Source organism: Podarcis tiliguerta, assembly GCF_965153285.1.
Source record: "Podarcis tiliguerta genome assembly, chromosome: 1".
Taxonomy (NCBI): Eukaryota; Metazoa; Chordata; class Lepidosauria; order Squamata; family Lacertidae; genus Podarcis; species Podarcis tiliguerta.
This window is the reverse complement of record NC_139534.1, coordinates 25,786,075-25,814,043: the sequence shown is the minus strand read 5'-3', so window position 1 is coordinate 25,814,043 and position 27,969 is coordinate 25,786,075. Positions and strand designations below refer to the sequence as shown.

General features: G+C 44.5%; 2 protein-coding genes and 1 long non-coding RNA gene across 5 annotated transcripts in view; 2 read left to right on the top strand and 1 right to left on the bottom strand.

The window, feature by feature from the left end:
* FRZB (frizzled related protein) overlaps nt 1-4,497 on the top strand; it is a 33,176-nt gene extending 28,679 nt beyond the window's left edge. For both annotated transcript variants that reach the window (XM_083413158.1, XM_083413159.1), the window contains one exon: nt 2,582-4,497. In XM_083413158.1, coding sequence (XP_083269284.1) covers nt 2,582-2,692 — 111 coding nt within the window. In that variant the 3' untranslated portion in view covers nt 2,693-4,497. The remainder of the gene's footprint in view (nt 1-2,581) is intronic.
* Nucleotides 4,498-12,365: 7,868 nt separating this feature from the next.
* LOC310683694 lies at nt 12,366-15,546 on the top strand. Its single transcript, XR_014514495.1, has 2 exons — nt 12,366-12,945; nt 13,013-15,546. It is a non-coding gene; the product is annotated as an uncharacterized lncRNA (long non-coding RNA).
* Nucleotides 15,547-17,582: 2,036 nt separating this feature from the next.
* Nucleotides 17,583-27,969, bottom strand: part of DNAJC10 (DnaJ heat shock protein family (Hsp40) member C10) — a 28,622-nt gene continuing 18,235 nt past the window's right edge. For both annotated transcript variants that reach the window (XM_083408083.1, XM_083408084.1), the window contains exons 14-23: nt 27,380-27,507; nt 25,289-25,405; nt 24,061-24,162; nt 22,957-23,112; nt 22,600-22,733; nt 21,010-21,063; nt 20,488-20,635; nt 19,748-19,867; nt 19,404-19,517; nt 17,583-17,943 (exon numbers count right to left, since the gene is read on the bottom strand). In XM_083408083.1, coding sequence (XP_083264209.1) covers nt 17,932-17,943; nt 19,404-19,517; nt 19,748-19,867; nt 20,488-20,635; nt 21,010-21,063; nt 22,600-22,733; nt 22,957-23,112; nt 24,061-24,162; nt 25,289-25,405; nt 27,380-27,507 — 1,085 coding nt within the window. In that variant the 3' untranslated portion in view covers nt 17,583-17,931. The remainder of the gene's footprint in view (nt 17,944-19,403; nt 19,518-19,747; nt 19,868-20,487; nt 20,636-21,009; nt 21,064-22,599; nt 22,734-22,956; nt 23,113-24,060; nt 24,163-25,288; nt 25,406-27,379; nt 27,508-27,969) is intronic.

The window sequence follows — 27,969 nt, the reverse complement described above, 5'->3', positions numbered from 1 at the left end:
AAATAGATTTGGGGCAGGGTTTGGGGTTTAAACACAGTAGTTAGACAAACAAAGAGGTAATACCCAAAGGTGTCGTTGTGTTAGGCTGTTGCATCAAAAAGAACAAGGAGCCTTGTAGCACCTTAATGACAGACATTTATTTATTTATTTAGATTATAGTTTAGTAATTATGCATTGTAATTGTTAAGAGTGAATTTCTATTTCATCATTATTTGCTGATATTTAATTTTATTGTATTCTAATGGATTGGGTCTTTTTTTAAAATACTACTTTAATTGATATAAGTTGTTTATTTTTAAAGTTACATTTTTATTATGACTTATTATTGGGTCAGATTGTTATAAGGTGCGTGGTCTTCATTGCACATTTTGTTGCTTCTTCTTCGTCAGACGCACATTGCACATTTTGTTGCTTCTTCTTCGTCAGATGCAGACCGAAGCATACAGTACAAAATACTGCCTCTGTTTTTGCATCTCAAACTGTCATCTTCTTCAATTATTAGAGCCACCTTTGGTTCAAAATAGTGGGAACCAACTTGATGCAGTTAATTAAAACTGCAGCTGTTGCTGTTGTTTTGCATTACACCAGAGGTGGGAACGGACTCCAGCTCCTCTATCCCTGTGCTAGCTGGGGGCTGATGGAAGCTGGAGTCCACTCACATCTGGAGGCCATGGATAGCATGGCCAAACCAAGTGAAGATGAGTTCCAATTTAGAGTGGAAATAAAACAAAAGGCTGAATGTATATCTATCTATCTATGTATCTATCATCTATCTATCTATAATATCTATATCTATTACATATCTATAATATTGTCACTTTGGCATGTTTTATGGTGCATTTGACTGCAGCTGCATTTAAATTATTTTGTTGCTAATTTTATGGTTATCTCTTGTATACATTGCTGTTTTTATTATGTCACACTTTTTTTGTAAGCCACCTTACACTGAATAGGTAATGGACACATATTTCAAATACAGTGGTACCTCAGGTTACATACGCTTCAGGTTAAAGACTCCGCTAACCCAGAAATAGTGCTTCAGGTTAAGAACTTTGCTTCAGGATGAGAACAGAAATCGTGCTCCGGCGGTGCGGCAGCAGCAGGAGGCCCCATTAGCTAAAGTGGTGCTTCAGGTTAAGAACAGTTTCAGGTTAAGTACAGACCTCCGGACGAATTAAGTATTTAACCTGAGGTACCACTGTAACTCAAACAACTGCCCTTTCAGTCCTATCCTGCCCGACAGTATCCCACCTCAAAGGATGTTTATACTATAAAAAAATCCAGGGGCAGTTTTAGCACACACTTTTTCCAAACTAAGATTCCAACAAAACATTACACTCACCATGGTGATAAATATCTTCATGGTGTTTCCCCACCCACTCAGTATAACAAGGCACAGTTCTCAGTGCATGATTTGTCCCACAAACTGCAACACAAGGCAAACCCTGGTTCATTTCTCCCAAGTTTGTTTTGTTTTTCAGCGGCTCTTGCCTCATTCCTTTGCAGTTGTGGGGAGCATCTGAGGTGAGGTGGTCAACAATGATTAAGGAAGGGTGCTATGTTCACCCAGAACACCCAGCCATAGTTGAAGTAAACCGAGGTTTATAAAGTCAACAACAAATCATGATTTCAGATTGTGGCTTTTTGGTAGCAAAAAGCAAATTGTGGCTTTTTGGTAGTGAAACATACTAAGCCAATTTAACAAAGCATAGCTTAATAACTTATGGTTTTGTGTTATGTGCAAACCCAGAACATTATGTGATGGTCGCTAATTAACCAATTGCTTGGTGGAGAGTCAGTCTGGGCAGATTTTCAGCAAAAGATGAATGTGACGCCCACCCATCTGCAACTATAAAAATATACACTCTTATTATGTTTATATAAGCAAAAGTATAGGTGAGATCTATTCGCAGTTTTTAAAACAGTTGTTTCAGTACTAAGAACCCACAGGGCTGCTCTTCCACTTTTACAATGTGGATCCAGAACTTCATGTGCTAGACCAGAAATGTCAGGCGCTCGCTCTACTCAAGAGTAGGAATTCTAACAAGAGAGACACTAGATAGACATATTCTCACTGGGATGTCCCTTTTAATAAAAAATGAAATATCAAAGCAGTTCACCTTCACACAGAGATATAAAATGTTTTTTGTTAGCATTTAAGCATAGTCTGAATTGTTTTTATTCAAAAGATGAGAAGCAGCACGTATTTTTTTGAGGGGAGAGGGCAAATGCAGCTGCAGTTGTTTTGGCAAGGAATTATTCCTTTTTTGTTTTACTATAGAATTGTGATTTTAAAGGGAAAGTCGGACATTATTTGGTAGAACTAGTATTGACGTAAATGCTGACATAGCAATGCATGGAGGCGGCCAACATTTCTAAAAATAGGCATGTATGTTTCCTTGGAGATCAAAATATTAATAGGAATGATACGCCATTGTAAAGGATACAGCAATATTGAGAAAGAGGGAGGGATCAAGCTCAAGCAAACTCTTAGAAGGAGGCGAAATCTGCATCAGGACCTCCTCCATGAGCTTTGTAGCGATGTTTTTAAAATAGATGTTTGTTTGTTCTTATTTTTCAGCGCTGGGATCAGAAACTCCGCCATCCTGGGAAGGGCAGAAACGAACCTGGACAAAGCGATTCTGCTCAAAAATCCAGCAGAAGCGCCAACCCGCGGCAAAGGCACAACTAGATGCAGAAATGTCACGTGTCAGGAAAAAAATAATAACAGTCCATGGACTTCTATAAATTAAAAGACTTGCCTTGTTGGAGCAGCAAAGAAGAAATTGCACTATTGCACGTTGTATTCTATTGTTTACTATGAGACCATGTTGTAGTCCAGATTAGTTTTATCTTCTTCTTGTGTTTTCCGGCCCCTTGTATTTGTAGGAGTATAGACACGCAGAATTTGTTATTTTATTTTTTTGGTATATTATCCTCACGAATATCTGTGGACCATTTCTATGAGAGTGGTGTGTTTTTTTTCTTTTTTGAAAAAAAAAAGGCAAATGTGACACGGTTAGCAGGTGCCAGAGCCACCGTTTGTCCATAGTCAACTGAATCTGTTTATGTGCTCTGAACCCATGCAATATTCAAGTTGCCCCATTCTTTTCAGCAGAGGGACTTGATGCGTTCATGCATTGTCTTCTATGCGTAAACCAAGGGTAGGTCACCGCAGAGGTCTGGAATGGAAACAGCGACACAGGGTTGGGTCAGATTACCTTTTCTGTAGTGCAGTAAAGGAGTGAGATTGTGCCTTATATGCCCTCTCACCAGGCACACTGGTGAGATGCCCCAGCTTGCTGCAAATTATTTACATAGGGCTTATGCGTCTGAAATTCAGCATGTGCAGGCCCCAAGTGTATATCATTCCAGGCTGGGGAGAAACTGTGTGATTCAGTCCTTTGTGCCACTGAGATCTGGGCCGTAGGGTGCATTTTAGTTCCCCTACTGCGCTCGGCACCTATATTTGGGAGTTGGCGAAATCATCTGAACTGGGTCACAGTCACACAGACACTCAGATCCTGAAATTTCCTGGGTTTGAAAAACAAAAGGGCCAAATGTATACATGACTTGGCAACTGTGAGGGTTAACAGTCAAAATTTCAAAAGCAAAGACAAGATGATTTGCAAGTTTAGCCAAGTGGGCAAAAGAACGTTGGACCAAACATGGCATAACATTTTCTGCGTTTTGTAATTAATCTGAGCAAGGGGGAGGTTCTGTTACCCATTAAGAGTTCACCCTCCCACCCCCTCAGCCTGTTAAAACCCTTGTTGGCAGTATGGAAAAGAAGGATTATACAAAGAGATTATACCAAGAGCTACCCGTACCTATTGGAGTAGGCCTGTTAAATGTCGATTCCTCTTCAATAAACCACTCACATTAAGTCTAGCTTTAAAACGTTAACCATGACAAATGCCGCACAGAGGACCCGTTTCTGAATGTCTTAATCCTTGTGGGAAAGGTTTATAGAATTGTGAAGTCTTGCCAGAAGTTATGTTAAACCTGCTCCCCCTGCCCCTTCTTTTGTTGTGGAGCCACAGGAGTAGACTATCTTCACCAGGCCTCCTTTGGGGCAGAAACCTGCACTGTGTCATTTCCACATTGTAGTTCTGATTGTGTTTCAGCGGCTCCATTCAACAGCAGCGTTCGATGGTCAGCATTGGAGATGCATAACTGAATAGCGGCCACTGCTATGAAAATTATGGCCAAGCACCATGCCACGTTTCTCAGTGAACAGAGACTTTATCCTGACTTTCATTCCCCACCCGCTTGCAGGAAACATACATTTTAATAGCTTTTTGACATATTTCAGTTCCGATCGTCGCATCCTTTAAGCTTTCCGTAATGGTGCCAATAGTTGGGGAAAAAAGTAATTCTGCCTCTTCCTATTATTATTATTATTATTTTTATATTAAAGTACGGAAATATCAGTAGAATACTGAACTAAAACAAAACAAATATTTTAGCAGAAAATAAAAACATTTATGTTACAAACTGTCAGCCTTTTCACTAATAGCGACGGTGCCTTCTGCTGGAAATGAATTCCCTGAAGGGTACTTGAAGTGGCATAGGAACCCCCACCGATGCCTGGTTGAGCTTTATTTAGAGGAGCTGCCAAAATTCTGTAGATGGCTTTTTGAGAGATGGGCAGTGGCTCCACCTCCTGCAATGACCAACACGCCCAGCGCTGACCTCCAGCTTCCCTGCTGCTTGAAAGCCCACCCCACAATGCCCAGCAGCCACTGTGCTGCCCAACAGCCAGCCAAGCACCCAGTGTGTCCCACCCCCCCAGCTAGCTACGCTAGTTGTGCTGCTCTGTTGCAGCAAGAAACAAGCCAACTCCAAGGAGCCTTGTGGCATCACAGGCCTCTCTGCCCCTCGAGACTCTTCTGAGGCCACACCCACTTCTCACGGGCCACGCCCCTCACCAGCATTGCTTTGTCCTCTCCTTGAATGTTTATGCCTGGCTGGAACATGTCCGCAGTCTTCATAATTCGTTTCGCTTGCCAGGACTCATTATTTGCCAGTGGAATAACAGCAGGCGATAGACCCTGGAAAGGCCACATCCAAGATCTAGCCATTCAGAACAGACTCAACTCGGTTAGGGCTCTTCAGGTGGTGGTGGGTGGGGGAGAATGAGCATGTTCAAGCATCTTTGGGGTGCTACTGAAACAGAAATGAGAGGAGAGGACACTCTTCTTCTCTAGTCCTGTTATCTGTCTTTCACTTGCTGCCAAACCCTTCTGGGGACCATCACACCACAGCTGATGAAGGAGGACAGTGGATAATGGCACTCTATAGAGCAGTGGTTCTCAACCTGTGGGTCCCCAGATGTTGGACTACAACTCCCATCATCCCTGAGCTCTGGCCTTGCTAGCTAGGGGTGATAGCAGTTGTAGTTCAACAACATCTGGGGACACACAGGTTGAGAACCACAGCTGCTTTCCCATCAGACTTTGAAAGAGTAATAATTTAGGTGTCCCGGACAAGAAGATTTATTGCCTTACATGTCTAACCCAATTTTCTCCCATCATGGAACCCAAATGATGGTTCCTCAAGGGCTGCTGATACTCCGTGGCACATTGCCTCTAACATGGAGCTTGCACATAATACACCTGCCGGATCAGGTGATGTCTCCACCTAGCAAGGCTCATGCAGGCCTCAATACTGAGAAGACTTGCTGAGGATTTTTCAGAACATATGCTACTGTCCTATTCTATAGCTTTCAGTTCAGGGCTTCTTTCAGACATGGGTTCCTTTTCTCTATAAAACAGGTCTGGGAGCACATCGTTCATATGTGGACACCCCCAGCCCCCGATATATCTTAAAACTCGTGTGGCTGGAAAAAAATAAAAATATGTTACGACAAATGCAGATGGGCTGAAATCAGCTGATAAAAATGCATGTGACAGCCAACTTGGACCATACGTCAGTGAACTGTGGAAACAGTGATATTTTGTCATATAGCACAGACACAGAGACATGGGTGTGATTGGGTCCAGGGGGACGCAGAAGATGCCTGATTAAAACCACAACCTTTCCCCACATCTGGTTACAATTACTTCAGGGAGCAAATATGCAACAAGAGTCTCTGCGGATAACGAGCAGGATGCTGCTTTTGCATAAACGATAAATTCCTATTACCGTATATCCCTTTGGGTAAAATAGCACGAGGACTAAGCCCTTTACGGTTGACATCCCAAATCATGGCCTTATTATTGGGTTTGCAACATCCAGAGAGACTGCCCTGCAGCTTGCCCATCTCGGAGTCCCATATGCCTGGACCACCCATTTGTATTCAGACCTCCTGTGCTTGGGTGAGTGGGAACAGCAGCATATCTTTCAATTGTGGTATGAGGACCCCAACCCCCCATGAGGTGGAAATAAACACTCAAGGACACGTGGTATAAGGTTTATGGGCAAGGAAAAGGCCACAACTTTATTGGTTACTGCAATGAACAGGTATTGGCTTAGGCATTGGATGACCACAGCAGAGGGGTTGAATCATCAGTAGGGTAGATGGAGCCAGTTGATGCCTATCCAACTATAGGCTCCCCCCTGATGTCACCGGGGGTCGTGCCATGGCCTCCAGCCAAGCAGGCATCGGACAGGATACATGACCGCCGGATTCCTTTAACGGAATACCCAAATTGAAGGCGTAGGCGATGGCCACACCTAGCCTTCCCACACAGCATAACACCCCAATCCAATGCCTAACCTACCCACCAATACCACAAAAAAGTTGTGACGGTTGCTACGAGGTAGGCGAAAAAACCCATAGGCCTAATGCCAACAGGAAAAACTCCTACCAGGCCCCCAGACAACCGGGCGACCAACCTAAGGTCCATAGCAAGGCCAGAAGAAAAACTTAAGACCCTGAGCTAGAGGGAGTGGAGGGTGGGTGACTCTCGGAGCGGCGCGTGGAAAAGAGGCCGAGGAGGGGGCCGGCGCCGGTATATATCTGAGCCAGGCACGCCCCCTCTACGGGCGGCTCCAGGTGGGAGCCGCCTCCTGGGCGTGAGGCGCCGGCCAGGTAAGCCGGAAGGAGCGGGGGCTCCCGCCCCTGCGTGGGCGGGGTTGGAGCTCCCGTCCACAACCCCTCCCCTCCCCTCTGGGGAGGAGAGTCTAAGTTGTGCATACACCATACTTTTAAAAGCTGTTCTCCACCCTTGAAAGAATCTTGGGAGGTGTAGCCACCTCCTCACAAAGCAGTGTGCCAAACAGATTCTGGGCACTGGGCTTTATAAAGGAAAAATGCGGAGACTACAGATGTTGCATTCTTAAGGAAATCAGCCCTGAGTGCTCACTGGAAGGACAGATTGTGAAGCTGAGACTCCAATACTTTGGCCACCTCATGAGAAGAGAACACTCCCTGGAAAAGACCCGGATCTTGGGAAAGGTGGAGGGCACAAGGAGAAGGGGACGACAGAGGAGGAGATGGTTGGACAGTGTTCTCGAAGCTACCAGCATGAGTTTGACCAAACTCCGGAAGGCAGTGGAAGACAGGAGTGTCTGGCGTGCTCTGGTCCATGGGGTCACGAAGAGTTGGACACGACTAAACGACTAAACAACAACAACAAGTTCAGCAACATCTGGAAGGCTGGAGGTTTCCCACCCACAGCATAATGACTTTGGCCATGGTCTTCCCTTCCTCATACAGAATTCTCACTTTTTTTCAGTTTAGCACAAGATGGCTGTTTTCATTTCACAGGGAGATTTTTATGTTGTTCCAAATGCAGATCTCTTCATTGTAGTGCTCTTTGTTTTCCAGCAAGCGAAAACCCCGATCCCAAGGAGATTGGACTCTTTCCTGCAGTCTGCTAGTGTTTTTTGTCCCCCCCCCATTTTTTTGTAATTCAGGGATATATCCTTTGAAATGCCTGGTAGAAACAGTCTCTATCGTGAAGCAGCCAATTAGTCCCAAATGCCTTCAAGTTGCACTTTTGAAACCCCGGGATCAGGGCGGGAAATGACTCCTAATAATGAGGATTACTCCAAGCTTGAAAGTTTATACATACCACTCTCATCAAGCCACAGCATCTGGATTTTAAATATGTTTGGAGCATGCCTTAAACGTTTAGAGAGCCGTCTATTTTTAAAACAATGTTCCTATTGTTGGCTTGGGCAGGCATAAGTTAGGCTGCCATTTCTGCAAGCCTGTAAAAAGGGAAATGGATAAGGGAATGATGACATGGCTGGGGCTGCTCCTATATAGGCCTCTATGCCTATATAGCTAATTTATGCCATGAAATGGGGAACTTGTGTCTCTTCAGAAGTTGTTGGACGCCAGCTCTCATCAGCCCCAATGACCAGGGATGATGGGGTTTTGTAATCTATCATCTGGATGACTATTTATGTCAAAAAGTGTAGGGGCTAGTATGCAGCCTTGTTTCACACCTTTTGATGTCTTGAACGCTTCCAACAGGCATCCTCTCGCACCCGCTCTAACTCTTGCTTCAGTGCCACGATATACTTCCCGAATTAATAATAATCGTCTATATTGGCATTTGAGAGTTTCTCCCACAATCTGTTGTGGTTAATTGAGTCGAAAGCTGCTGATAGGTCAAGGAAGGCAGCAAAAAGTGTGCATTTCTTTTGACTGGTATATTTGTTCATAATGTGAGGCAACATAAAGCATTGGTCAGTGCTGCTATATCCAGCTCTAAACTATTGGATGCGAAAAGACTTTGACCATTCAAAAAAGCACTATACAAATGTTTTCCTCGCTTTATAATATCCCACCTGTCCTCCAAGGTCCTCAGGTTGGCACAGTGGCGTAGCGTGGGGGGTGCAGGGGAGGCCAGCCGCACCGGGCGCAACATCTGGGGGTTAGGGTTAGGGGGCGTAAATCCATGGGTTAGGGGGCGCAAATTACTTGCCTTGCCCCGGGTGCTGACAACCCACGCTACGCCACTGGGTTGGCATACGTGGATGGATAGAACCCATCCCATTATATCATCCCAACGACCTGAGGTGAAAAAGAGAACAAGAGGGGATGGTGGTTTAAGGTTACCCAGTGTCAAGGCTTCGGGAAAGCTTATCCTCCTCTGGCTGCAGCAAAAGCAGAGAAAACAAGGTAGAGTCCTTTTTAATGAGTTTTATTCAATCCTAATAAGCGAGAGACAAAAGAACGCAACAAGCCTTAACAATGGCGTTGCTCCAATCTGGGCTCCTCCCTCCTCTTCCCTAGTAACAGCATCTTCCCTTACAGTGGCCAGTCATGGTCAAATGTCTTTGAGTCCTTCATTCCTAACAAACGTCACATTCTGGGAGAAGGGGGATCAGAAATACTTTCCAGTGACAACGTGTCATGTGGCTGCCCAACCACAGTTCTCCCCCCTTTCTTCTAGCACTTCTCAACTTTTCTGTTCACTTCTCTCTCTGAGCTGTGACTTTCCTCAAACCCCCCAAAGCCCTGCTGTCAATCAAGGCTGTCTCCCTCTTCTCCTGCAGCACCAGGAGAAGTGTGTGGGTGATCTCCACCATTCCTCCTCCTCCATCTTGCCCTCTTGAACGCAATCCCTGACACTCAGTGACTGTCATGGTCCAATCAAGGATTTGAACTGGGGTCTCTACAGTCTGTGCCTGGTCCTCCAACCATTATGTCCCACTTGCTCTGCAGTAAATAGTAAATGTTGTTATATGCCAAATTTGTTACTAAAATTGCACCTAGCCCCTTCCAAATCCTATTACCTCTAGGTTTCTTGGAACCACAGGATCTGTTTGATTTTACAAAGCTAATGGATTACTCTCATCAATAACCATATTCAGAAGAGACTCACTGATTTCCGTAGGTCTACTCTAAGTATGACTTAGCTATTGCCCTATGAAAATGTACTCTGCTCTGGCACCCAAGTCTCTTCCTCTGGATCATAACGGGAACTGCAGTCTCAAAGCCCAAAAACATTCAAGAGGAGAGTAAGGGGGAAACGGTCAGCAGCGGAAAACTGCACCTAAAACCTCGCTGCTAATTAAGGTTCTTGTCCAAGGCTGAACAAGCAAAGCAGCTGCTGGAGTTCAGGTTGCCTGCCATTAAGTGCTACCAGCTGAGACTAATTATGAGGCCTCCCAAAGGTAAGTTAAAACCACATAGAAATCATGTTAATTTGGGTAAAATTTATCTAAAGTGGCAGGAGCAGAATTTACTGACTGCAACAGCACTGACGATATCAGTTTACATTATAATGGTAGGTCCATACTGATGAAGTTCAGCGTGCCCGGAGCTTTCTGTTATGCTTGGAGTACAATTTAAGAGTCTCTAATCTCAGGTCTGTAAAAAGTAAGAATTTGTCTAAATTGCAAACATTTCCTCAGTGCTGTGTCATGCTAAATGCCAAATGTTGTATTTTAATAAGCCTTCAGGAATTGGTTGACTCTTATGTAATCTCTTTTTTATTCTATACAGCAAAGAGGTTTATCCTCGTAGCCCTGTTTAGCTTCCAGCTATACCTATCTGCAAATGTTTTCGATATCTGCAAATGACTCACTCTGGAGCCGTGCCATGAGCTTCTATGGAACTTCAGGAAAGCTATTCTGTATGTAGTAAATGCTTGAAGATTACATCCGTAGATGACAAGGGCTTGTCTGTCTTTTAGATATACTGTGTCTATGTGTGTGTGTGTATTGCTCTCCAGATATAAGGATTTATTATTCCCTGTCACAGCAGCAATAATAGAGCTTGCAAAGATAAAAATATAGAAATCTCATTATGCAATCCCTGGTTGTACAAAATGCGGGTTCTCTGTGTTATGGAGACACATTTCCATCAGATCAAAGAAACCACGGGCCTTGCTTATCCTGAAGACTTCCTTCCAAATGGGAAAACTAGATAATAATGATTATTTATTCAATTTATATGTCCCGGATGGCATCCGTCTTCCCAGCTGGTGTGCCATGGTAATTAAACCTTAGTTGTTTCCATGCAGGAAACCAATCAGAACACTTGCTTAGCAAATCAACCATGGTTAGTAAACTAAGGACCAACCTTGGCTACAGATTGTATGGGGGGGGGGGGTTGAAGTGGAAAAAGCCATGATCTCTGCTTCAGGTGTAATGCTAAGGCAAGAATTGTGTTGCCTCTGTTGCGAGGGGCAATGAAGGCAGGTGTGCCAAGTGGTGGGGGCTGAGGGGTCTTCAGCCCCCCCAAACTTTTTCAAGAAAGGGGCTGGGTTCCCCCAAAATCCTGTGGCTCCACTCCGCCTTCTCCTCCCCGCCTGATGTCCCCATTTCCCACCTGGTGCATGAGCACCGGCATCATGGCAGTGGGACGCCTGCACACCCCAGTCCAGCGCACAAGAGACACATGGGGGTGGGACGCATAACAAGACATCTAATGTGACGCATCATGTGATGTGCCCTGCAGTGTGGGGGGCAGGTCAGCACCCTTGAATGCAGGTACACACAGATCTTACACAGCAAACTGTGGTTTGTAGCTTACTGTGATATGCAGACATAGCCAATATAGTAAATGCATGATCACTTTTCCATATCTCTGAGCTCAGTCTCTTCTACACTAAAAACATGCTCACATTTATTTGGTGCCAGGACTGGAAACCTACCCTTCCCTCTGCTTTAAACAGAGGAGAGGGGCAAACAGTTCTCCATATCCAAGTTTGGCAGTGGCTGATGTTGGTGCTTCCCTAGGACTGCTGAAAGGTGGTGCTGGATATTAGGCAAGTCCTGGTTTTAACTTTTTGAAATATGGCAACCTTATTTGCCATAAGTGGCACTGTGGGTAAAACCTCAGCGCCTAGGACTTGCCGATCGCATGGTCGGTGGTTCGAATCCCTGCGGCGGGGTGAGCTCCCATCTTTTGGTCCCAGCTCCTGCCCACCTAGCAGTTCGAAAGCACCCCTAAGTGCAAGTAGATAAATATTTACCGCTTTATACCGGGAAGGTAAACGGCGTTTCCGTGTGCTGCGCTGGTGCTGGCTTGCCAGAGCAGCGATGTCACGCTGGCCACGTGACCTGGAAGTGTCTCCGGACAGCGCTTCCCCTCGGCCTCTTAAGTGAGATGGGCACACAACCCTAGAGTCGGACACAACTGGCCCGTATGGGCAGGGGTACCTTTACCTTTTATGCTTCCCCCTCACCTTGGTGGGACAATTGATAGAGGGGGCATGCCCACACAGTCTTGTCGCCTTGCCTCATATTCTGCTTTTCGAGATGTAGCAGCCATTTTGTGTTACACCATACCCTGAAGCAGCCATTTTGAGACGGTGCTCACGGCGCTTCCTTAAAATTTCAAATATCTTTGCCGGTCCTGAAAGGTTGGCTATGCACTGTAGGTGCAGTCATAACGGCAAGAAGTAAAAAAAACACCACAATTTGTAACACATTCAAAATGGGGGGGGGGGGGGGAGAGTCTCACAGTCGTCTTGCTCCGTTAATGCGCCATGTGGTTTGGTGAATGCTTATGTAGCAAAAGGAGGGTTTTAACACACCTGACCCAGGGCAGCAAATGAAAACCTTTGAGCCAGCCTATGTCACATACAGTGATATAGCAATTTCTGTCCATGCTGCGTCTTTCTCCTTCAAAGTGTTGGTGCACTTACAAGCCAGGATTCAAAAAGCCTGACCTCTATGCCCTCAAAGTATCACAGGATGAGCTTTCTAATTTGGGTGACCACAGATACATTGCCAAGAAATAGGACAAAGATTTGCATGAAATTTGCATATCCTAATTTACATGTATAGATGTCCATTTAGAAAAGATTATTGTTCTGGAAACAAAAGTACATCTTACCCTAGTGGAGAAGAAAGGGAGGAGACCCGTGTGCCTGCTCAGGTATTAACACCAATGCCCCTAACTCACCAGACTTTGACCAGACAACCCTTCTGTAAGGTAGGACACCCTAGTTTTATTTGCACTAGCAAGTTATGCTGGCATACTAATTTCATTAATTGTGGGTGACTAATGGGTTTTAAATAAGGAATTATTTAGTGAAGAAAGTCAACACAACTTAGAATAGAATTATTTAGTGAAGAAAGTCAACACAACTTAGAATAGAATTATTTGGTGAAGAAAGTCAACACAACTGTGCTATTTAAAGCTTCAGTGGTCCACATGATGCTGGCAAACCATTTCAAAACCAGCCTTTGCACTGCATTGTTGCAACCAAGGCAAAACGTGATGAGCAAATGTAATAAAAACTGTCCTCCTGTACCTGTTTTTGTTGGAAATGCATCAGATGCCTGACTTCAGCAGCACATCTGACTAGAACATCTGCCCCAGGAGTTTGGCTTTGGAGAGCATTTGTCCTTGCACAGAAGGAAGCCTTGGATTTCTTTGGCTGGGAAGCCTGTTGGAGAGGATTGCATTCATTCCTGGATTTCTGCACAGTCTTTGCCTTGAAACGAGCTTCTAAGACAACAGCAGTTGCAATGTTTTGGTTGGTTATCTTAACTCTAGAGAAAGGATCAAACACCTCAGTCAGTTCTTTTTAAAGAACATTTTGCTTCTGTTCCTTAGCAGAATATTTGTGTTTATTTTCATGTTTCCGCTGCCACAGGGATCTGTTTTGGATCTGGATAACTTAGGATTCTCTCTCTCTCTCTCTCTCTCTCTCTCTCTCTCTCTCTCTCTCTCTCAATGTAATATGGGAGCAATGGCATTCAGGTTTGCTGGTGTGTTTAAGCTGCACCCCCCCCCATGCTTAACCCATATGCTTGTAAATAGACTCAAATATGACAAAATGCCAAAGTCTTGCAGTAACCACCTTTTGAAGGAAACCCAACCGAGATAATTGTTGTCTTATCTGGAGAAGTTGGCTGAGCATAACAGTACAGCATTTATTATTATTTCTCCTCCTTGCACATTCCCATGTTGACTACAGGAGCTATTATAAACGAATATGGTTCTGGTCCAGTTGAGACGACTGTTCCATTTGAAAGTGACTTGTCTCTTCAGCTAGGGAAACGAAAAAGAAAATATAGAATGGGAATCTAATGTAGACATCATTTAACATTGGTTTCCTTTTTTTTTTTGGATGCTACTTGCTTGTTCAGAGTTTGTTTAGAGGTTTGGAAAACGGAATTTAAAGGTCTTGAACCCAGAACCACAACATGAAAGCTTAAGAGGAGGACAATGTACTGGATGAAACCATTTATTACCATAGTATAAAAGTTCAAGACGTAATTAGATTGCAGTTGAAACTGACACAGCAGCATCTACGGCTGTGATATTTTCAAAAGGAATACTGTGTTCCGATCCTATCCACTCCAGTGTTCTTGCATCTGCTAACGGGAAGAACCAGAAGGTTTAGTAACTCCCTGTGTTACTAAATTATAATTCTGATGTTCTTAGCTTTAGAGGGAGGGGGGGGAAACAGCTGGTGATTCAGTAACAGAAATGTATTCATAGCTGAGCTAATTACTCTGGGCACTTGAACACGCAGGCTTCACCAAATAATTGTGGTTTATGGAAGTGTCTTTCTGCTGAAAAATGAAACCTGTTCTCCGCAGGTGCAGAATAATTCTTACATAAACACACAGGAAAAAACTGTAGCCACTCATAAAAGTGAGCGGTTGCAAAGAATATCCACCTTAAAAAAATCCCAAAACAATATTCTAGATGCCCAGTCTTTAGGGAGAGGAAGGTTATTATTCCAAATTCCCAGCATGAGATTTTGAAATAAAAATTGGGGGCAGTACAGTACAGATACAGGGCGAGTCCTTTAAAAGATGCCCCGTGGATACAGAGTACACATGTTCTGAAAAGACTCACCCTGTACTAATACAGAAAAACAATATAAGACATTGGCAAGCACCAACATTGGTGTGTGTGTGTGTGTGTGTGTGTGTTACATTAGGTTGACTCCTAGAGATGATATATAATGAAGGCATACTCAGGAGTAGACCCATTGAAATCAATGAAATAGGAGCAAATGTCTGCTCATAAGTGCTCCCTTATTTTTTCCAGAATCTGCCGTATCTCGCCCTAGCCCATCCTTGGTTTGCACTGGAGGGTTGGCACATTCCCTGGAACTGCATGGCTCTCCGTCCTTTCCGCAAACAGAAAGGTAATTCTAGATCCACTCTAATGTATTTGTTACTTATTAAGGTGACTGCCTCAAGGCCCTCCCCCCCCCCACGCCAACCTCATATGGACAATCTAGTGAGAAAGCTTAGAAGACTAGCACATTTTTCATGGCGCAAACTTTTCACAGGCACAGTCATCAAATGCACTGTGAAAACTTCTGCCAGTCTTTAATTTGCTTTGGCGCTTTCATCACTGAGCAGAACAATGTTCAGAAGGCACTTGGAATACTGAAAATAGAAAAGAAGAAGAAGAAAGCCAGTAGTTATGTTTTACAACCCTGTTCAAAGGGCTGGGAGCAGGCTGGCATCCAAACAGATGAAGCCGGTTGCTCAAAACTGCAGGAGCATCATCTGGTTGGCCACTGTGAGAAGAGGATGCTAAACTAGCTGGGCTCTCTGACTGCATCCAGCAGTTTCTCCTTACGTTTATGCCTCCAACAGTGACTCGAGTGCCCTGCTTTAAAATCAAACAACATTTCCTGTGACTCAAATAAAAATAAAAATTGTACTTTTAATTCTGTGGAAAATCGCGATGGTGCAACTCAACGTCTTATCTGCTTGGATGTGGGAGAAGCTTCGGCTGCATTTTACAATCATGTTTACTAGGAATTGAGTCCGACTGAAATCAACTTAGGTAGTGGGGTAGAAAAGCTGGAGGGGGGAAAAAAAGCTCATTTACCAGAAGTAAAGTATTGAGCGTCAACTCTGGGAGTGTAGATTTGATTCTGTCCAAACTAAGCCCATTAGAACAAAATATACATCAGGAAGTTTAGTTTGGTCAGAATCAAGTGCATACTTCCAGAGTTAACGCTAAATACCGTACTTTTCCGTGTATAACAACACGCCCCTGTGTATAACACTATTTTGGGGGACTCAAAATTAAGAAAATGGGGGGGGGGGTCCCTGAAATTGTTGAGCTTTATTGGGGAAGGATTGCCAACAGTTGTTGAGCTTTTTTTGGGGGGGGGGGAGGGCAGAGTTGTTGAGCCTTTTTTAATCACTGAAAGAAGCAGCTAATCACACGCCCAATTGCCGCAGCAACAGCCAATCAACAACAGCTCTTGCAGCAGCCACCAATAACAATCTTCAACTCACGGCAGCAACCAATCCCACTGCCCCACAATGCACTACCCGTGTATAAGACAACCCCTAATTCTGAACATGATTTTTAAATGAAAGAAACCCATAGTCTTAAACACAGAAAAGTATGGTACGTCACGTCTCGTAAATAAGCCGCCATAGCTGCTAGAGGGCCATGAAAATTTGTGTCTCAGGCTTTTGAGACTCATCTGCCCATGTACTATCTGAAACCAAAGGGCATTAGTTGCCAGGTGTGACATACCGTATTATTCGCACCATAGGACACACTGGACAATAGGACACACTTTGTTTTAGAGGGGGGAGAACAACAAAAAAAAATCTCCCCCTCTCTGCCCAGCATCCCTTCAGCGAAGCGGCAGGAGGCGCCGCGCAGAGAGGGGGAGAACTTTCCCCCTCTTGTTTTCCCGCTCTAAAACAAGGTGCCGTTTAAGGTGCATTCAGGCGGCTACCTTGGAAGCCTGGAGAGCGAGAGGGGTCAGTGTACACTGACCCCTCTCGCTCTCCAGGCTTCAGGTTCCTTTCGACCTGCTCTTTGGGGCTGTTGGGGGGAAGCCCACCACCAGCCCCAAAGAGCAGGTCAGGGAGCAGCGGAAAGGGCAGCGGAGAGGCTGCTGCCATAGTCACGCGTCCAGCTGGGTCGCAGGGCTATGGCTTCTTTAGCCCCGCGCGCGCTCTCCCAGCTGGAGAGGTGACGCGCGGCTATAGAGGCTCCTGCCATAGCCGCGCGTCACCTCTCCAGCCGGGAGAGGGTTGCGGGGCTATGGCGTCTTCGCTCCATAGGACGCACACACATTTCCCCTTCATTTCTGAAGGGGAAACAGTGCGTCCTATAGAGCAAAAAATACGGTATATTGGCGTTATTTTCAGCTCTCCTACCCCACTAAGGTGGCCAGTGAAGAATGTCTTGCTTGGGCCGGCTCTCAGCTGCTGCAGTCCATAGCAAGCAATCTTGTGCACACACTGCCACCTTCTGGTTACAGTTGCCTGTACGTCACAAAATACAAACAGAAGCACATTGCTCTTCTGAGCATTTGCCAGGGTGTTTCCAAAGTCAAAACCTGCACACGACAGCTTAGCACATGCAACTGGCAGACCGCAAGTGGGGAGCCAACGCAGACAAGGCCCCTTCCACCCTTTGACTGCCAAGCACTGAAGCGATTGTGATTGCTCACGACCGTTTGAGCACTCTTCAAAAGCGGCTTAGAAACCGGGACGTAATGCGGAACATTCTAGAATGTAGGTGGGCTAAGAAGAACGGACTTCTTCCAACTCCTATGTTAACAGCCAGTGAATTCTGGATAAAGCTCACTAACTACAATAACCAGAGGTAAAATAGTTGTTCAGACCACAATTTTTCTTCCCACGGGAAGAAAAGAGAGAGACAGCTGTTTTAGTGTTTCTGTGCTGCTGAGTAGTCTATATACCTTCAGTTCCACAAGTGGAAATTATAGTGTTCTTTTTCAGCACAAGAAAAGACTGTTTTGTAGACAAAGGTTGGGAGGACTGAATGGGAGAAGGGGCAGGGGGAAAACCTACAGTTCCTCCACTACTGATCAAGTCTCAAGTCCAAAACCAGAAAAGAAAAGCTCCCAGTGAGGATATCACTCATGGAACAAGCGTCTCTTCCCCTGTTCCAGATGAGCACTTGGGCAGCTTCATAACATTCTTGCAGCATTCGAGGAGATAAAAGCCGTGTCCACGAAGCCTGATGTTCTCCTTTTTCCTCTTCGCGGAGGCATGATCTAATACTTCCATTGTCACTGCTTCAGTCTGAATTCATTCTGCGGCTCAGAGCTCATCCTGATTGTTGGAAAGGAGCAAAGAGAGGGAGGAAAATAGATAAAAATGATGCAATAAAATACAGACAAATGTTCCTTTCATGTTTGTGCAAAGCAAGTTTTGCCAACCCAAGAGTCTTGGACTGCAATTCCTACCATCCCTGACCACCAGCTTTGCAGGCTGAGAGTCATAGCCCAACAAAATCTAGAGAGCACCAGCTTGGGAGAGGCTGTCATAAAGGATGGTCTTGGGAATATTAGAATAATTTGCCTCCACTGCCATGCCGTGCCAGATAAGCAAGATATTTCATATATTTTCTTGAAGAAGGTCTGAATTTTGTACAGTGGTATCTCGTGTTGCATAACCTCCAGGTTACGGAATCTTCGGGTTACGGCTGCGGCAAACCCGGAAGTGTATAGGTCCAGGTTTCGCTGCTCGCGCATGCGCAGAAACGCTCCATCGTGCCGCGCATGTACGCAGAAGCGGCGCCTCTAGTTATGGATTTTTTGGGGTGCACATGGAACCCCGAAATAAATTAAATCCGTAACAAGAGGTACCACTGTACAGCCACAAAGTAAAATAACCCACCAGTATGGGTATCTCCAAATTCATTTTACTCCTTTGGATCCAATACCATGACATTGATTCCACCTTTCCTCAAGATGTTGCAGGTGATACTATACTACCAACCACGGAAGGGAGGAGTCAGCTACCAAATACAGTCGTACCTCAGAATTTGAACGCCTTGCGAGGCAAATGTTTTGGCTCCGGAACACCGCAAACCCGGAAGTGAGTGTTCCGGTTTGCAAACATTCTTTGGAACTTGAAAGTCCGCTGTGGCTTCCGTGGCTTCCAATTGGCTGCCGGAGCTTCCTGCAGCCAACTGGAAGCTGCGCCTTGGTTCCCAAATGTTTAGGAATTTGAATGGACTTCCGGAACGGATTCTGTTTGTCTTCCGAGGTATGATTGTACCCTGTGGTAGACCGATATTGCAATTTAGCTACTTGGCTACCACAGCACATAGTCATTCAGCATCAAAATATCTCTTGTAAATTGCAGCGGATCCCTAGAAGCATTTGAAATGCTTCTGTCCCGGCAAACACAAATGCAAGAGAAGGGGTGATATAGCTGCTGCACACCGAATTTCAGAGTTTGTCTCTGACAGTAGCTTTGTGTTTTCACTCCGATAAGGCAGAGGCAACTGACAGCCACTGATTTCCCCCTCCCCATCTACTGTCCCCTTCATCCCATATCCCACATACTGTTCCAGATAGTCTCCTTAGTTCTCAGGATCATCTTTTGGGGAGGTGACACAGTGGGTAGGAGAATTTATTTTTTAAATCAGGTTCCCCTGCATAGCATGATCAGAACCAATCGCAACAAATCTACCATTGGGTGCAACTCATGAACACAAATAGCCAGAGGAGAAAGATGCTAAAATATCTGTGTCAAATTCAACCGGGGCGGGGGCGGAATCTCACCTTCTTTCTGGAAGATTTTTTCCTCTTTTTCTTAATATCTTCTACTTTCTCCATCAGGAGTTCCGCTATGGCTTTTGCATCATGGCTGTCTATGTGCTCCCCAAATGCATTTTTCTTAAAATGAAACAAAAACAAACAAACACAGAGGTAAGGTCTCAGCCGGCGTACCAGATCGAGCTGGTAGAGCCCAGGACACAAAATTGACCTGCACCTCCATGGACAAAGGAGACTCCAAAATGACTCCCAAAATACACGCCTTCTTGCGTGCATAGCATGTGCTCCACGACAGAACTGCACCCCTCCCCGCCTCATAGTTGACACGATGGAGATTTCTGTGCCTTTACCTTTGCTCCTTGGTAAGGATAAAACTTCACTGTTGGATAGGCTCTGATGCCAGCAGATTGACACGTCTGCGCGTATGCCTGGCAGTCAACTTTCCCAGCTTTCACTTTCCCTTTAACAGCCTTAAAAATTGAGGAGGAGGAGGAGACAGGAGTTAAAACCTATTGCTAAAAAAAAAAGGAAGTCCCCACTCACATCTGCTTCCACGATTGGCAACTAGTTTCACTAGTGAGAAGCTCTGAATAAGGGGATGTGAAATCCACAAGGCAGGGGCTGTCAAGGTTTTGAAGCCCACGAACCTGTGCACAAACTGGAGACAATGTCCCAGCCACCAAAGACCACAACCAAGCACACACAACGTCTTCTGTGGGCTGCAGTAGAATGTTTCTCTCAAGGCTTAATTTCAGTGGAGGGAGAAAACCCTTCAGGTGCCACAGAAGGCCTCACTGGGCATGTGTAGGACTGCAACACATCCGAGTTTTCCCAGATACGTCCAGGAATCAGGCAGCCATTTTGTGTCTGGGCAGATTTTCGGCGAATCATTCAGAAAATACTAATATTAATCCAAGAGGAAGAAAAAAGCTCAACAACTTTGCCCAGATTTTCACTTTGGGGAATATGGCAACTCTAGGCATGTGCGCAGGGGCCAACATGGCCGCAATGCATCGAAAACAGCTTGGGAGGAAAAGGAGAGCACTGAACCGACAGTGACTTGCCATTGCAGGGAGATTAGGCCGTTTACCTTAGCTAGGATCTCAAATTCCGGAGCAAAATTTTGGCAAGGGCCGCACCAGGGAGCATAAAAGTCGACGACCCAATGCTCTTTCCCGTTCAGAACTTTGTCGGTGAAGCTCTGGGGTGTCAGATCCAGGGACACCCGAGGTAAATACCTTTGAAAAGGGAAAAAGAAAACAAGGGACTTGGGATTTCAGAGTCACACAAGCTACTCCTCCCAAAACTAGTGGCCTGTCACCAGGAAGGTCCTGTTTGTGTCTTCTATTCACTGTTGGCATCAACACCTGAGTGGAGGAGGACCTATTGAATAGGTTCTCCCCTGGTGTCCATAAATAGGGCCTTCATGCATACAGCCTTCAACACAATCCAAAAGTGAGGCAGTCAGTGCAACAGCATAGATGGTGGGGATGGCGATGGTGAGGCTAATCTGCATGGCCCTACAGCCCCCTCCATCGATTATTCTATGTGAGTCAGTCCCACCCCCCTGGGAAAAGTACACTGTGAATAACGTTTTGAGGAAAGCACTCACCCTAGCGCCCATCTTCTCAGCGAATGTGCATCTCTGTTCCAGCCGTTGTAGCTACTGTTAAAAACAGAAAGAAAAAAAATCAAAATGGGCAGAAAGAGGCAACACCTCTGTAGTGCACTTTCTGTTCACTGGGTTCACACAGTGCCCACCCAAAGATCATGATATTTAGCTGGGCACTGGATTCTCTATTTCAGCTGACAGATTTCCCCCACACGGGACAGGATTCAACTCATGGGCACTGCCAGGGGAAGCCCCGCGCAGGGACTTCCACTTGCACGATGCTATTTCCCACCCCATGTAACACCCCCTGCAAATAGACTCTGGAACTGGGGTCAGGGGAACCCCCAGGACAGTGCATAGGCCGAGGAGGAAGAGGAGGGGAGACTATCTGGCAAGGTGAAATGCTTGCTCAGGTGGAACATATGTCATAGCACAACAATGAATTCCATTTCAAATTTGGCATGAGATTTCGTGCATGCTTTCCTCCACAGAAATAATTCCGTTGGCAGGAAATGACATACTGTAACCAAAACAAAACAGCTTTAAAACACCCAAGACCCTACGGAGTGACACACCAATATTAGAAAAAATAAAGATGATAGGATATCAATTATCAAATGAGCCCATTGACTATACAGTCGTACCTTGGATCCTGAACGCCTTGGTATGCAGATGTTTTGGCTCCCGAACGCCGCAAACCTGGAAGTGAGTGTTCCGGTTTGCAAACATTCTTTGGAACCTGAACGTCTGGTGGGGCTTCTGCGGCTTCCAATTGGCTGCAGGAGCTTCCTACAGCCAATCAGAAGCTGCGCTTTGGTTTCTGAACATTTTGGAAGTCAAACAGACTTCCGGAACAGTTTCTGTTTGACTTCCAAGGTATGACTATATAGAGAACTACAGTTAATAAGGGGTGGGTCTAAATACTCCTAAACACATATATTATTTGGGTAAACTGAAGACACAATTGCCCCGGGAGATCAAGAAATGGTTACCCATCTTTTAACGGCAGCCTACATGATTATAGCGTGGAACTGGAAATACTTGGAAACATCTACGTTAAAAAATGGGTTATTTGGGATATCGCTTTAAGGGTCAGATGAACAAGTATCCTTAGCGTCAGGCAAGCTAGAAAGGGTGGCAATACTTCTGCTGCTTATTGTAATAACTGGAGTGCAAGACAATATTAATTCATACATGCTTTTGGAAGAAATCTAATATTTGTATCAATAATGTTCTCGGGGAAAATATAATGGTAAATTATTAAATATAATTGAAAAATTAACAATTCTGGCTATAAATAAAAAAAATATAAAATCAGGTGAGTAAAAAGTCAATTTTAAATAAATAAGTAAAGAACACCTTATGATAATAAAAAATACACCTCTCTAGGTTATAACTTGTAGTTTCTAATAGATTAAACCTTAAAAAGGGGAGGGGGGAGAATGATATTTAATTGTCAGATTGTGGCACCGAGGGAACTCCTGATTTAGTCTAGTCTGATTATCAGATCCATGGCACTAGTAAGTCACATAATACGCATGGTTTTCAGTAAGTATTTAAGAACAAATCCAAGCCACTTGCATTACTCACTAGTACTGATAAGATGAAGCTGATTTTTGCGGGAAAAGTCTTATTTCAGGATAACCTTGAATGTTTTCTTGATGACAAAGGGAGAAATATTTTTGGCAGTCCACGCTACCAACTGAAACTAGTCCATTCAGCAACTGAAACAGAGAAACAATTATTCAATTATATTTGCAAAACTTGGTGCAATAAAAGACCCCTCCACTTTTAAAATAAACATCCTGTACTGATCTTTGGTATGCATGCTAGGGGTATGTGTGTCTCAATATCTCAAAATGAAAATGAACAAGGAACTAAGCATTTAGTGATCAGATGAGCATGATTGACACTGGGCACTGAAAAGAACTGATTGCTTGGTTTTACCCTGGCCATCCTCTTCCATTCAGGCATTAAGGCTTGGCAAGGACCACACCACGGAGCATAGAAATCAACCATCCAGATTTCGTTAGCCTTCTTTTTCTTCACCAAGTCACTGAAGGTCTCAGGTGTGAGAGAAACTACTGACGGGTTCATGAGATCCTAAGGCACAGAAAGGAGGAAGGCTCACTTCGTCTGCTCTCAGAATTTATAGAAGGAACAGTTCAAGTTGTGTAAAGTCATATGCAATTTGTTTATAGTACACACACACACACACACACACACACACACACACACGATTGCCGTATTTCTGTAACTGCCATCTGTTTTAACTGAGTTGAGAATTTTTAATTGATGAAACCCAGCGTTCGACCTGCTGATGAAGAACTCTACTTTTGGTTTCAGGTCCAACTACTTTTTGACCCTGTCCATCACCGGCATGTACCCTCCCCAAATCTCTTGGACAAGGAAAAAAAGGTTCCCCACCCCTGGCTAAAGGCAAGCACTGGGAAAACAAATCAGATACCGAGAATGGCTTACAAAATCATGGGATATGAACAAGTTGACTGAGGTTATATGACCCAGCTTCTGCAATGAACCTTTTTCAACTCTACACTATCCTTTCTGAAGTACGGCCAGAACTGTACACAATATTCCAAAGTTTTCTTTCCAATTCCTTTCCTGATGTTCCCTAGCATGTAATTTGAAGAAGAAGAGTTTGGATTTGATATCCCGCCTTATCACTACCCGAAGGAGTCTCAAAGTGGCTAACATTCTCCTTTCCCTTCCTCCCCCACAACAAACACTCTGTGAGGTGAGTGGAGCTGAGAGACTTCAGAGAAGTGTGACTAGCCCAAGGTCACCCAGCAGCTGCATGTGGAGGAGTGGAGACGCGAACCCGGTTCCCCAGATTACGAGTCGACGGCTCTTAACCACTACACCACACTGGATCTCTTTTTCCACAGCTACCACATACAGGGTTGAAACCTTCTTCGAACTATCCGCTATGGTCAGTATGGTAGGTTTCCTTCAAACTTCCATTCAGGAACTCAAACACCCAACGACAACTTTTAGTGGAGCAACAGAAAGTTCACAAAATTCAACAGTTACCTCAATAAACTCCAGGATCTGCTCAGAGGAGTGATGCCCCTCGTATTCGTGAGTGTGAGACTGGTTGAATACCACCGTTGTTGGGTAAGCTCTAATGTTGTGCTGCGAAAGATCAAGATGAAAACATCTTCAGAAATCACAGGGAGAGGTCCCCTTTTAAGACTCAACTGATTTCTGCCTTTTCATTCAGTACCTGGGCAGGTGGAGTTCTCAGGGCTGAAACCTGAGGGCAGATCCACAGCCTACATACAAAGCACATCCAAGGCACATTTCAGGCTTTCATGACTTCCTGCCCGCTGGAAAGAATCTTGAGAACCATAGCTCCAATACCCAGCACCCTTAACAAACTACAGTTCTCAGGATTTTTTGATGGAAGCCATGTGTGTTCAATGCGCTTTAAATGTATTGTGTGGATCTGCCCTTCAAAGGAAACCTCTGTTACTCCAATAATTGCAAAAAAACAAAAACCTCTGCAGTATAGAGAAGGCCTGTGCAGCATAACAATGAGAGGGATGCTGGCTAGTGTTTTTAAGTTAAAAGTTGTACAGATTTCTGTGTCCTGTAATACAGTGATAATGGGCTGTATCTAATGTTAGTCATACTCAGAGTAGATCCACTGAAATTAATGGGCAGGACTAATTTTAGGCCCATTAATTTCAATTATTCTAATCTGAGCAGAACTTAGTTGGATAGCATCCTATGGTTTTTAATTCTTCTAAAGTGCCTTGCACTCATTTTTTTTATAGATATAAAGAGGTGAAACATAATATGATGCAAGGAAGGCATCCCCTCAGCTTTTTGGATCTCAAAACTCAGGCCTTTACTTTAAAAATAAGTCAGGTTTGTGGTAGGCTTTCCATACAACGGTGTCTGAAAATCTAGTTCTTTTTGTGTCTCTTTAAACATTCTCGCCAATCTTCTAAGTCAGCTCAAATTCCATGCCTGCCTCCTATTCTATGAACTTTTATTTGCAAGACTCCCAAGTCCATGGAGTTTCATGTCTGTGAGAGCTAAAAAGTATGCAGGAGTTAAAGAGCAGCGAACGGCTTACAAAAAAAGTTAACGTGACTTATAGGTGCCATAAGCCGGCGCACACAGTGGGGATTTTGTATGAATTGCGGTCCAATTAATTTTCATCACTTTGACTGCAAAACAATTGGGCTTTCACTTTTCAAAACCGGAACAAAGCTATGTTTATGTGGGGGAAATATTTAAACTTGCAGTTTACCATGTTGCAAATCCCTTCATGAACTGTACAGTCTAGTGTGCCAAATTTCAGTTGACCATAGAGTTGCTTTGATGCTTTCCTCAGTTCCGGCAGCAAAGCTCGGCAAGGGGGACACCACTGAAGAGAGAGAGAGAGGAAAAACAACCACCACCAAATATAAATTTTCACCAAATACAGAAAATTATTTCTTACTCTCAGATATTAGACACTGATAGAACATTTCCTATGGCTCCCAGAAGGGTGTCCTGGGATCTCCCTCTTCATCCCCCGAGAAGGAAGCAAGAGAGGCACCAAAAGGGGTTTGCCCTTGCTAATTTCCCCCAGTGCGAGGGCAGACACCTCCAATCCCTTGCCACTCAGCTGGTGATCTGACAGTGGTATTGTCAAAAGGGGTGTGTGCTAGGGGCTGGATCCGAAAACAGGGGCAAGGGGAAGTATACCAACCCTGGAGATGACATAGCGATTTCCCTTCCTACTGGGACCAATAGGAGGAAAAGTTTGGGTGGGAAACACATCAGCCCACAAAAGAAGATGAAAACTCCATGGAGAAACACCAACAGCCCACCTTCTGCCTTGCTGGTGTGAGCCTAGAAGATTGTGGGGCTGGATGGTTCCTGCACTTCCAAGATTCTCCCCACAAGCCTGGTAGGAGAGCTATATATTATCTTCTCCCCAAAACAAATGATAAACCATTTTCTGACTAAAATGATATGACGAATGACAACTGTTCACAAGCTTATGCTGCAGACAGATATAGACTAAAGGCCAACATGGCCTTCCTAATTACGTGAGCAGTTCAGAATTTCCCAAAGAGGTTGTGAGCTCTTTCCATTGAGTTTTTCTAAAGAGATGAAACAGGTAGCTCTTGGGGATGCCTTAGATACAGGACACATGGTCTTGCAGCAAGGCGCTGATGATAGCCATCTTCAAATATTTAAAGGGCTTGTTTTCTCTTGTCCGGACTGGAGGAGCCAAATCAATTGCTTCAAGTTACAAGAAAGGAGATTCCAACTAAAGATTAGGAAGAACTTTCTGATGGCAAGAGCTGTTCCAACAGTGGAACAGACTCCACTGTCTGTTGTGGACTCTCCTTCATTGAAGTTTTTAAAGGAGAGGTTGGATGGCCATGCATCATGGATGCTTTAGTTGAGAGTCCTGCAATACAGGTGGGGTTTTTTGGACTAGATGACCCTCACTCCAACTCTACAATTCTATGGTTCTATGGTTGGTGATGTCTTCCATTGTTTCCCTTCCTCCTCCAATTCTAAGTGCCTTCTGCTAACCAGGTTAAAGCAGGAAACACTGCTGTTGCAAAAAACTGTGGAATGAAACATTTCTACATGCCAGTCTAGAATTGGACTGGTCATGTTGTCCAGATGCCTGATTATTGTCTACCAAAGCAACTACTCTATTCCAAACTTAGAAGTGGAAAGCATAATGCTGGTGGTCAACAAGAGAGGTTTAAAGATTCTCTCAAGGCAAATCCCACCAAAAAAGTAGTATAAACACAGACAACTGGGAAACACTGGCCTACAAGCACTCCAATTGGAGAACAGCCTTTACCAAAGGTGTCATGGACTTTGAAGATGCTCAAACTCAGGACGAAAAGGAGAAATGCGCTAAGACGAAGGCATGTTTGGCAAACCCTCACCGTGATCAACTCCTGCCTGGAAACCTATGTCCCCATTGTGGAAGGACGTGTGGATCCAGAATTGGCCTCCACAGTCACTTACGGACTCACTGTTCATGGAAGACACTCGGCTACGAGTGATTGCCAAAGAAAAAGAAGCTTTGAAAATACTTTCACGGTTATAATAACACAGTGGGAGGAACCGCTACATTGTGAGGATGGACTTCCACTCAAGCAACAGGACTTCACCTTCTCCGTCTCTCTCCCCTCAGCCCATTCTCCCCCCCAAATCCGCTCCAGAACGTCCCCCAACCGTTTGGAACAAATTCTGAAGGTGCACTGGAGATTGCAAGGCGAGGAAAAAAGGAAGGTGAAGTCCTTTTGTTCCATTCACAGCCAAATAGTTTTGGATGCAACACAGCCTACATCTCTATGGGAGAACGAGGTGCTGCAATAGTTACAGGTGCAAAGAAGTCAACAAGCCATGGTTCCTTCTCCTTGCCAGGAAAATTCTGAGGCCCAAGAGTGACGACATGGGAATTCACGCTTTCCTTGGCAAAAGCCACTATGTCATACAGAATCTTCTTTCCTTCAAAAGAAAAAGAAAACAAAGCGTTCGTGAGGGTTAGCTCCCTATTATTTGCTCAGTAAAGTAGGATGGAAAATAAGGGGAGGGAAGGACCAAAAAATGTAATTATTTTTCAGTCCAGTTTAACAGGCAATAGGGTTGTTGCATCCAACTAAGTCATCCTTGGACTTAGACCCATTGAACTCACCACGGATTTCAGTAAGTCTAGTCCAAGGATGACTTTGCTGGAATTCAACTCAAAGGGCTTTGAGTTTTACAAGATCCTTCCCCTCCCAAATGAGGCTTGGTATGTTTAAGTGGCAGTCAGCCATGTCAGATATTAATCACTCATACTTCAGAAATTCCCAGGATGATCACAATAGAAATCAGCGCTCTTTGTGAAAGGCAGAGGGGGATTTATTTCTTTATGAATTCATAAGCCACTCTGCGTTTAAAGAACACCCAAGCAGTGTATAAAAACAG